Source organism: Vulpes vulpes, chromosome 9 (assembly GCF_048418805.1).
Source record: "Vulpes vulpes isolate BD-2025 chromosome 9, VulVul3, whole genome shotgun sequence".
Lineage (NCBI taxonomy): Eukaryota > Metazoa > Chordata > Mammalia > Carnivora > Canidae > Vulpes > Vulpes vulpes.
This window is the reverse complement of record NC_132788.1, coordinates 58,713,130-58,724,895: the sequence shown is the minus strand read 5'-3', so window position 1 is coordinate 58,724,895 and position 11,766 is coordinate 58,713,130. Positions and strand designations below refer to the sequence as shown.

General features: G+C 40.5%; 1 protein-coding gene across 10 annotated transcripts in view; it reads right to left on the bottom strand.

Moving 5' to 3' along the window:
* Positions 1–2,086: 2,086 nt before the first annotated feature.
* Positions 2,087–11,766, bottom strand: part of TMCC1 (transmembrane and coiled-coil domain family 1) — a 247,575-nt gene continuing 237,895 nt past the window's right edge. For all 10 annotated transcript variants that reach the window (XM_072720243.1, XM_072720244.1, XM_072720245.1 and 7 more), the window contains 2 exons: positions 8,513–8,648; positions 2,087–6,102 (listed from right to left, as the gene is read on the bottom strand). In XM_072720243.1, the coding sequence (XP_072576344.1) occupies positions 5,788–6,102; positions 8,513–8,648 (451 nt within the window). In that variant the 3' untranslated portion in view covers positions 2,087–5,787. The remainder of the gene's footprint in view (positions 6,103–8,512; positions 8,649–11,766) is intronic.

Here is an 11,766-nt window from a genome sequence, read left to right as displayed (position 1 = left end):
TACTGGGCAGTTCCTTTTCTAGAGACTTACATACATACATTTACACAAACGAGAATATTTTGCATAAACAGGAGACAGTATACTACTCCACAACTGGCCTTTTTTTTTTTTTTTTCCATTTAATGTACTGATTTACACATGAGGCTGAACATTTTCTTCTGAATGCTTACTGGCCATTCATTTCCTTTTCTATGAGCTACTTTGTAACCTTTTCCTATTTTTCTACTGAGCTGTTTTCTTCTTGGTTCATATTAACTCTTAGACTCACACATTGTAAACCCTCATCTTTTGTTATATATATTGTACCAACTTATTTTCCAACACATTCATTTACCATTTCCTAACAGTATCATTTTGGGCAAGCCATTGAACCCAGGTTTGTTTCCTAACCTAGACAATGCAGGGACTGCCTGTGTGAGACTGTGAGGAGCAGTGAGAACTGCATGCCAAGTACTAAGCATTATGCCTGGCATTCAAGAACATTTAGTGAGTAATAAATGTTAGCCATTCTTCGCTACCTAGACTCGAGGTCACAAGCTGGCTAGGTGGCTGGCTTAGTTCATAGAGTTTAAAAGTAGTACATTTGAATGTTTTGGTGAGATATATTTTCTGGTTGGCCATACCCTTGCCTGTCTCCCCAGTCTGTTTTCACATCAGCTTCTCAGATTTGTTACCAGCCTTCCACTCTTCCAAGTTCTTAATGAATGAAAATAAAGCATGCTTTGAGATTATACATTATATAATTATTATAATCAGGCCCGCTCTTTGTACCTGTTATGCCCTGCACAACATGTGGATATATTGAGTTTATAGTGTAGCCTACTATGGGGTTGGGCAATGTTCAACGTGCATATATGTACATGGCAGCCTGGTCCACACTTCAAGAAATTTAAGGCATTCTCACTGCAATTTAAAAAGCTTTTACAGAGGCATTCTTTATTTTCACAACACCCACTAGGTAGGATCAAGATATCTCTAACGTTCAGATAGATAGGAGGCAGAGCTAGTAAGCCAGAAGTGTGGGTCCAAATATCTCAACATTCAAATTGTGGCTGTCAAGAATCAAGTCATCAGGTACCTGCTTGGTACCCTGTCAAAGGAAAGATGAGAGCTTCTGGATTTCCAAAGGCTGCCCTAGAGATCATTAAGGAGAATCCATATTAAAAATTACTACCTCTGGGGTGCCTGGGTGGTTAGGTGGTTTAAGTGCCTGCCTTTGGCTCAAGTCATAATCCTGGGGTCCCAGGGTGGAGCCCCACATCAGGCTCCCCGCTCAGTGGGGACCCTGCTTCTCCCTCTCCCTGCCCTCTGCTCATGCTCTCTCTCCAATAAATAAAATCTTTTTATTTTTTTAATAAAATCTTTTCTTAAAAATAAAATTACTACCTCTAGGGATGCCTGGGTGGCTCGGTCAGTAGAGCATGTCACTCGATCTCAGAGTCGTGAGTTCAAGCCTCATGTTGGGCACAGAGATTACTTAAAAAAAATTACTACTCCCTAACAAAACCATAGATGGGATTTAGCTAGATAATAACCCCTTCCATGTATATAAGACCTCAAATGTCAAATGTTTTACAAAGTGTACTTATATACCCATCATAACAATTGCTTATTAACAAAGCCTTATAAGAATGAACAGCGATTAGGAATATAATCAATGGTATTATAACAGCATTGTATGGTGACAGTTGGTAGCTACACCTCTGAGCACAGTGAAACACACTTGTAAAAAAGAATGGACAGGGATTATTATACCCATCTGGGGTCACTAGATTAATCTGAGGTGGGGGGATACCTCTAAAAAACTTCCTCCAAATAACTAAAAGGCAATCTTACCTACCAGTTGAAAGGAATTGTGGCAAAGTGACAGTCTGATGATGGGTATAAAATCTTGGGTGACAGCCACCTACCTCTCAGTTATGGTTTCAAGATACTGAGTGTGCGCGCGCGCACGCACACACACACACACACACACACAGATTTTCTAAATATACAAACTAGTGGAAAGTTTTCAAACTGACAAACTTGTCATGGAAACTGAATAAATATGCAAAAGAGCAAAATAAACCCGAGTCCAACCACCTCGTTAATAGCTGAGGTCTTTATTTCAATTTGTATGTACAGTAAAAGTGCTGCTGAGAATATGCAGCAACCAGACAAAACATAAATGTAATTCTCTCTCAACAATTAGCAGCTTAAGATCTATCAACTACAGTGTTAACGTTCACGCGTTCACAAGTGTCATTTCTGTACTTTTCAATTCGTGCAAGTGAGTTTTTATTCTGACACACTTTGATAAAACACACTTACAGTCTAGTAGTCAGTCCTGCTGAGGGCATCACCTAGCGTACACAACACACAGACAGAAATGTTCACTCTTAGAGCCACATTCAAAATGCCCCGTTTCATGTGGGGGTGGGAACCATAATTTTGCCTGTGTCAATTTATTGATTATAGTTTTTGGTTTTGTTTTGGATGCAGTATTTCCCAAAGCTGAAAGGTAGCTCCTCACTGGAGCTTACTTGGAATTCAGCATTTCCTCTGACTGTACCTCAAAGGAATATGAAGTCAGAAACAAAACCAAATGCAGTGGAGACCACATAAAGATATGCTCATTATTAGGGCATGGCTAGCAAGGAAGGCTTGATCCCAGCGTTCTTCTTGGTCTCAGCTTTTTACTTCAGTTGGGTGAAGGGGATACAGGGGAGAAAGAAGACCCCAGTCAATGAAGTGTAAAATTTAACGTACTTTTGCTTCTGAAGGAGCCAGTGGAGTAGAAAGCCTTCCTTGCTAGGATGCACTGGGTATCTATCAAGGAATTAAAATCGGAGCAGACAGAAGTGCCCTTCAATTGAGTCATAAAAAAAGGTAAAATATTAGTTATTCTACAACCTGAACAGAGTCGCCCAGGCTACCACAGCCAGCCTCAAGCACCAGCACTAACAGGTAATCCAGGAATGCTTCATTTCAAAGGGAATGCACGTAGTCTTTAAAAGAGAAGAAGCATTAAAGCAAGGGGAAATGTCCGCTCACAGAACAATTGTTAAACAACCATTAGAGTGAGGTTATAGAAGAGCTTTGAATAGACCAGAACCCAGGAACAGCCACAATGCAGAGAAACACAAAGGCAACAGGTGTGGGCAGCGAGAAGTGGGGGAAGTCATGAACACAGATGCACGGTTACAAATAGCATTAAATGCAGACAACTGTCAGGCCTGGTGAAGAATCAAAGGACAAGACAGCTGGAAAGCCATTACTGTGACTGACCTAGCCTGAAGCTCCTTCCTAAGACAGTTTGAGAGAGGATGGTGGGCAGTTAGCATGGCCTGTTTGGCTGGGAGCTCAGGGGGCTGTCCAGAGGCAAAAACCTTCCTTTGATAGAAATTGTCCCATAGCAAATGGAAACAATTTCAATCTATCATCACAGTGACTTCTAGTGCCCACAAAACTTAGTAGCCTCTACACAGTTTAGGGGACTCAAAAGTTCTTAGAAAAGCCAGAGGATGGCGGCTAGAGCCTCTTTTTGATAACTTTGTGGGGCTCTCTTCCTGAGTAAGGAAGAGTGATTAAGCTAGAGCAGAAGGTTAGGAGAAACTATGCTAGTTTGACAAGGTCATGGTGTCCTTTGGCACTCCTGCCTAAAGTCACTGCAATATTTTTAGGCAAAATTAACATTTAAAATACATAGGCATGGCAACAATTTGTTTTTGGCCTGAACATGAATTGGTTCCAATTATTTTTTTAATAGAAAATTCATCCCTGTGGTCCCTGCTTTGGGCACTAATTTTGAGAGGTCAACAGAGCTAACAGGTTGTACTACAATCATCTGGGGATGGAGTGAAGATTGGGGTACCTGAGTTAAAATATCAAAATGATTATGGAAACAACATGCTGACTCTGAGAAGGCCAGCCTGCAAAAGCTGCAGGAGGCTGGAGCTGTCATGTAAACCATCCTCTCAGACAGAGAAGGCAATGCTAATCTAGTTCCAAAAGAATTTCCTGGTATGGGAAGAGTAGGCAAAGCATGCTTTGCTACTCTTTTCAGAGCATATTATGTGCCCTTTGCTCATCACTTAGTTGTACAGAACTGAGGCCAAGAGGGAACAGCATTTGTGATTCAATACTATGAATATGAAAAGATTAACCAAGCTTTCTAGATATGCTCTAAAAGCCCAGTTCCATTCTGGTGGAACTGGTGATAGCATGGGGAAGAAGGCTCAGTCGTTTTTTCTAAACTGTCTATAAAAGTCCACTGAGCATAGGTATGTTAGTAAGTCAGTCTAGATGAATAGGAAGCAGACAACATTTTACACCCCAAACTTGGGTCCTTCTAACCTGACAGATCCTTTTCTGTTCTTTAGGGAGAACCACCCTCAGTTGATTCTCTCAGGCAGACAGAATAAAGCTTTGAACTTAAGGATGCTGGGGCCAAAATGCAGAGAGATTTCACATCACTTTGGTTTCAGTAATTAGGGGGTGTTAAAAATAAATTAAGGAAACACAAGGAATTATGTATGACTGTCATAATATAGTATCAGTTTTTCTTAAAGACAACCCCAGCCCAAAGTCACTGGGTGAACATTTTCTTGGGGCAAAAAAAATCTATCCTATCATGCTGGTTTGTGGAAACAGCCTCCTCCTCTCCCTGCACACCCCTTTCCTCTCCAACCAAGCCAAGCCCATGAAGTGGTGGGGATGGGGTGGCAGGACACCAAAAAGCAGCAGCAGCCAGAGGAGGAAGTCTAAGCTGCATCTCAAAACAAGGGCATCAGAGGGAAGCATTTATAGCAAGTCTTCCTTTACTCAAACTGTTTCAAGACAAGAGGGAGCAGCACACTTAAATATCCACACATTTCTTCATTTAAAAACATCACTTCTTTATTTCAAAGGAAAAATAAAAGACCCTCCCAACCCTTTCCAAAAAAACCCAATAATAATAATAACAATAATAAAAAATCCTATTAGAAACCATAAGGAAGCACTGAGAGTTTGAGTATTACATTCTTCAAGTATGCTGTTCGGATTTTCTGTTTTTTAAGTTGGTGACTATACACATATTTAAAAAAACCTTAAAAGTGCGGCCAAGGGATTTTGCTTAAAATTAAGTATTTAAAGGGCTACTTCAAAATACTGTAGTAGGGCTTTGCAGTGATCCTTTGGGGCATGATGCTCTCACTTTTGTATCCTAGCAAAGGTTAAGTGACCAGGTTCAAAAATGATCATACTTCCAGGGTTAGCATAAGTGGCCAACTTGGGTGAGAAAGCCAGGGAGAGATCCATGTGTTCTTCCACGGACAAGGACAATCCACCCTGAATCCAAAAATTCAGACATGGAATGTGGTAGGATTTCACAGTAAAGTTAGTCTGGGAGGGGGAGAGGTGGTGAGCCCAGACGAGGCAGGGTGTTAGGTTTAACTGGTTTCCCTAATCAGGTTTTTGCATCTTTTTAGTGGGTTTTAGTGCAGTCCTTCAAGCCACAATTTAGAATGCCCTTCAGTGTGCTCCAGATTGTTGGTTCATATTAAAGGACTGTTTAAGATTTGCATCCCAAGGAAAATCATGCTACATAAAAATGATCCAAGATTTTTGCCCAAAAAACTTCTTGGATAAAATCTAAAAAATACTATTGCAATTGCGTCTCTTGAAGAAAAAAACATTATTCTAAATGTAAACAGATTCACTCAACTCTTTTGTTGTAGAAAACTTCAGAGTAGGTAAGTTGCTGTCTAATTCTTCGCTGCATGCACTCGCCAGAGGGTAGGGGAGCACTGCCTTCTTGTGCCAGCATCATCTGGGGGAAGAAAAGAACCGTTCCACATAGCTGAAGAGGGCATCCCAGTGCTTCCAGAGAAAGGCAATGAAAACCACAAGGAATAAAGTGCTGAACGTCCTGTTGCGAGTCTTCATAAGAGGAACCACGCAGTTGGCTACCGTGGAGACAAAGACCAAAAGGACTGCCATCACTGCCAGAAGGATGTTGATGAGTTTGCCCAGAAGGTTCCGGGCAGTGGCATTCTCCAGCCCTTCCAGCTGTACCACCTGCTGCTGCTGCTGCTGCAGCTCCATCTTGGAAATACGGGTCTGGCACGCCTCCAGGGCCTCCTGTGGGCCAGAACAGGGAATAGTTAAGCCTTCTATTCACAGTATTTTGAATAGCTGACATGCACTTTGGGTAAGCCAGATGCATCTTGAGCTATGCCAATGATTTTAAATGTGTTAAAGTCTCAAATATGAGAAGCCAAATGTGTAAGTCATTATTCAAGTGACTATTATTCACCTAAACTGCCCTTCATTGCATTCCTTGTGGGATGGGTCACAGGAAGTACCAGCCACACTTAGATTTGGTCTCGAATGTTTTAATGCCAAGACCTCCAGTATATGATTTCTTTCCATTTAAAAATTACTAATTTAAGTTTCACAGGACAATGATCATGGCGGGGGGGAAATTTTATTCTTGTTCAACATAAAACATTTCAAATAGGATACACAGTCTCTCTTGATATTTTTCTCAAATTCAGGTCTTAGCCTTGAAGTAATACTGTCAGTTTGATATGTGTTCATTCTTTCACCTGTTTAACTGCATACAAATTTAAGCCTACGGAAATGTATGGAATTATTTTTTGACTTTCTATCTTAATACAAATAGTATACTATAGGAACTAATCCAGAGCTCATTTTTTTTCACTCAACAGTGGGTCCTGCCAATCCTTTATATGTCAATGTGTAGAGATTTACCTCATTCTTTTTAACTGCTATGTGGCAGTTTATAGTATGGACAGATATGTCACAGTTTATTGAGTTCCCTGTTGGAGAGATTTTAGGTTATTTTCAACTTTCCCACTATACCAGCGATGAGGTGAATATCCTCTGGACATACTTGTACGTACTATCCATTGTTTTCCGAGTCAAGTCAATCACATACATGAGTGTATAGGGCTCTCTGATCTACTTTCGTAAGAAGAGGACGTTCCCTCCCTTTTAATGGCTGTAAGGACACTATGCCCAAACACTAGACCAAACGTTATAAGTGATATACTCCCTTCAACCCATGAGTTTATATGAAATTTACCCTCAACATTCAGAGGACAGAACCTATCTCCTTAGCTATGGTCAGATATCCTCTAAAGTTCAGTAGTGGTAGGAGCCCTAGGTTTTTCTGGTCTTGGTTTCAATGTGTACTGGTTTCCTGGGATTTGAGATGAAGGCTAGGCAACTTCAGACTGAAGCAAGCTAATGAATAGATAATGAATACTACCCAGCCCAGAATGATCATGGGGAAAAAACTGAAACATTAACAGAATTCCAGAGTCTGGAGAAGATGGCAGCTGGGCAAATGATTCAGACATTCCCTTGATTCTTTTAGGCTATAATACAAGATTCCTGGACCACTTCTCTTCCCTAAGACTAGCTTATTTCAAGATGCTTTCATGTGAAACCAGCAACTGTTCCCTTAGAAATACCTCCCAACTGGAATAAGAAAAAGTTACATATTCTATTTCCTCACAGCATAAACTAGAGGGTCTTAAACATAACTGTCTTATGTGTTACTCTCACGAAATGGCCTGGCAATATGCCTGTAAAGGTTTGGGCTTGGCAACTAGGACAAAAGCTCCCTTTGCTATAGAAGAAGACAGGATGGCCATGAGTCCTGTCAGAGCAGCTCCTGAAGTAGTAATCAACAGATATAATAATGCATATGGTCTTCTATATACTGAGACCTGTGAGCCTCAGAACATTTCTTATGAACCCAAGCAAGCATACCACCCCTACATGGTACAGACTTTTGAGAAATGTACCTCATTTGAAGAGTAGGTATATTACAGTTGGTATAACCTTCTCTTGATACTCTACCTTCCCCCTCTTTTTTCCTAAACTTTTCAATATTATGGTAAAATATACCTAACATTAAATTTACCATTTAATTTTAACCATTTTAAAGTGTACAATTCAGTGGCATTTGGTAAATTCATAATGTGCAACCATCACTCCCATTGTATTCTAGAACATTTTCATCACCCCAAAAAGAAATTCCTTACCTCTTAGCCATTACTTCCTAATTCCATCTTTGTGCAGCCCCTAGGCCCCACTATCTACTTTCTGTCTCCATAGATTTGCCTGTTCTAGATATTTCATGTAAATGGAATCACATAATATGTGGCCTTTCGTGACTGGCTTTTTTTTCACTGAGCCTAATGTTTTCCAGATTCATCCATGTTATAGAGCATGTATCAGTATTTTATTCCTTTTTCTTCTTCTTTTTTATTGTGGCAAAAGAAACCTAACATAAATTAATTAACTATTTTTAAGTGTATAGCTCAGTGGTATTAAATCCATTCATAATGTTGTGTAGCCATCACCACCATCTAACTCCACAGCTCTTTTCATCTTGTAAAACTGAAACTCTGTAGTCATTAAACAAGAACCCGTCATTCCCTTCAACCTCCAGCCCCTGCCAACCACCATTCTACTTTTTCTTAGTCTTTTGCTTTAACATCTGATCCTTCATGCTAACCTGGATGTCCCGGGCCCGTTCATAGGACTGATATGCAATTTTCTCTTCCATGCTGGCCAATTCCTGTTTCAAGTTTAAGATTTCATTCTGGTGGAGCTCTGTTAGGTCATTTAGCTGTTCTTCTAATCGTTCACATCTAGGAAGGGGGAAAAAGTTAGAATTTTATGCATTCTATATTTTTCCTGGTATTATTCACATTTAATCCCCAAAACCCATTCTGCAAGGGAAGAAAACAAAAGCACAAAGAAATTAAGTCAGTGGCCTGGGGTAACAGGGCATGCTAGTGGGTACAGCTCTTAGTCCCTGGACTGGACAGCTTGTCACAAGGCCATGTCATAGCAGCAACATGGTTTTTCCACAGTCTTCTCAACACACAGTATTTACAGCAATGCCAGCAAGCCCTGGTTAGCTTTGAGCATACTCATAATAAATGAGGCAGTTCTTATTCTGCTCTGAGCAGCATAGGGGAGAGGCAAAAACTAGAATACAATTAAGCAGGTCTCATCACAAGATAAACAGCACATAAGTGGAAACTGACCTGCTAGCACTCACCAGTAGCTATTCTGATACTGGACAGATCACTCACCTGGATGTTCACGGTTCAGAGCCCATCATCCTCATGGCCAAGCATAGTGTCTAGGACATCTCAGTCAACAAATATTTACTGAGAGCCTGCCTTTTACCATGTATGTTCAAAGTACTGGGAATACTGTGGTAAGCAACACAGAATGCCTACCCTCAGCAGTTTACATATTAAGGTGTGTGTGTGTGTGTTGGATGGAAGGAAGCAGAAAAAAACCAAGACAATTGAAGGTATGGATAAGTAAAATGAAGAAGATCAATAGGGGTATATATATGACAGGGTGCCTGGTGGTAGGTTAAGCTGGAATGGCCAGAGTCCTGTTCAGCACTCTCCAACAATGTCAGATAAAACCTGAACCATGATTTGAAAGAACTTATGAAGATGTGGGGGTCAGAGCATCTTAAAGCAGAAGGAATAGCAAGTACATAGTTCTCAAGATGGGAACTAGCTTGACAGGTTTGAGGGATACAAAGTAGGCCAGTGTGGCTATATCTGAGGAAAAAAAACAAGAATGGAAGGAGATAAGATTCTTTGGGAGAAAGTCATTTAATTCATCTTTTATCTCTAGCACTTGGGACTACCTATAAGAAGTTTATTTACATAAAGGTGGAATATGGGTAGGGCAACTAAGAACCAGTAGGACTGAAGAAGGTTTAAAGGGCAAGATCAGAGGTTTCAGGTAGAAAAAGAACATGGATAAAGCAAGGAGAAATGTACAGGACAACTGGAATGGTGAATCTATGTTGGAGAGAAAAGGGAAATCTGGCCTTAAAAGGTAGGTATGGGAGTTGGGATTCTGGAAACAGTAAATGGGCCCAAAGCAGACTGCTGATGGGGAGGGTGACATGATAAACACAGTGTTTTAGGAATATGGGTTAGGTAGAGGACAAAAGGATAGACTGGGGTAGGTTGTATGTGGAAATCCCAGGAACCAAAAAAGAGCTAAGTAGGGAGGAGGATCGTTGAAAACTACACGTTAAAACAGACAGCCTCAGCAATCAGACAACAAAAAGACATTAAAGGCACTCAAGAAGAAGTCAAACTCTCCCTCTTCGCCGATGACATGATACTCTACATAGAAAACCCAAAAGACTCCACCCCAAGATTGCTAGAACTCATACAGCAATTTGGCAGTGTGGCAGGATACAAAATCAATGCCCAGAAGTCAGTGGCATTTCTATACACTAACAATGAGACTGAAGAAAGAGAAATTAAGGAGTCGATCCCATTTACAATTGCACCCAAAAGCATAAGATATCTAGGAATAAACCTAACCAAAGAGGTAAAGGATCTATACCCTAAAAACTATAGAACACTTCTGAAAGAAATTGAGGAAGACACAAAGAGATGGAAAAATATTCCATGCTCATGGATTGGCAGAATTAATACTGTGAAAATGTCAATGTTACCCAGGGCAATTTACATGTTTAATGCAATCCCAAACAAAATACTTTCTTCAGAGAGTTAGAACAAGTTATTTTAAGATTTGTGTGGAATCAGAAAAGACCCCAAATAGCCAGGGGAATTTTAAAAAAGAAAACCATAGCTGGGGGCATCACAATGCCAGATTTCAGGTTGTACTACAAAGCTGTGGTCATCAAGACAGTGTGGTACTGGCACAAAAACAGATACATAGATCAATGGAACAGAATAGAGAACCCAGAAATAGACCCTCAACTTTATGGTCAACTAATATTCGACAAAGGAGGAAAGACTATCCACTGGAAGAAAGACAGTCTCTTCAGTAAATGGTGCTGGGGAAATTGGACATCCACATGCAGAAGAATGAAACTAGACCACACTCTTTCACCATACACAAAGATAAACTCAAAATGGATCAAAGATCTAAATGTGAGACAAGAGTCCATCAAAATCCTAGAGGAGAACACAGGCAACACCCTTTTTGAACTCGGCCACAGTAACTTCTTGCAAGATACATCCACGAAGGCAAAAGAAACAAAAGCAAAAATGAACTATTGGGACTTCGTCAAGATAAGAAGCTTTTGCACAGCAAAGGATACAGTCAACAAAACTAAAAGACAACCTACAGAATGGGAGAAGATATTTGCAAACGACGTATCAGATAAAGGGCTAGTTTCCAAGATCTATAAAGAACTTTTCAACAGCAAAGAAACAAACAATCCAATCATGAAATGGGCAAAAGACATGAAGAGAAATCTCACAGAGGAAGACATAGACACGGCCAACAAGCACATGAGAAAATGCTCTGCATCACTTGCCATCAGGGAAATACAAATCAAAACCACAATGAGATACCACCTCAGACCAGTGAGAATGGGGAACATTAACAAGGCAGGAAACCACAAATGTTGGAGAGGACGCAGAGAAAAGGGAACCCTCTTGCACTGTTGGTGGGAGTGTGAACTGATGCAGCCACTCTGGAAAACTGTGTGGAGGTTCCTCAAAGGGTTAAAAATAGACCTGCCCTACGACCCAGCAATTGCACTGCTGGGGATTTACCCCAAAGATACAGATGCAATGAAACGCCGGGACACCTGCACCCTGATGTTTCTAGCAGCAATGTCCACAATAGCCAAACTGTGGAAAGAGCCTCGAAAGATGAATGGATAAAGATGTGGTTTATATACAATGGAATATTACTCAGCCATTAGAAATGACAAATACCCACCATTTGCTTCGATGTGGATGG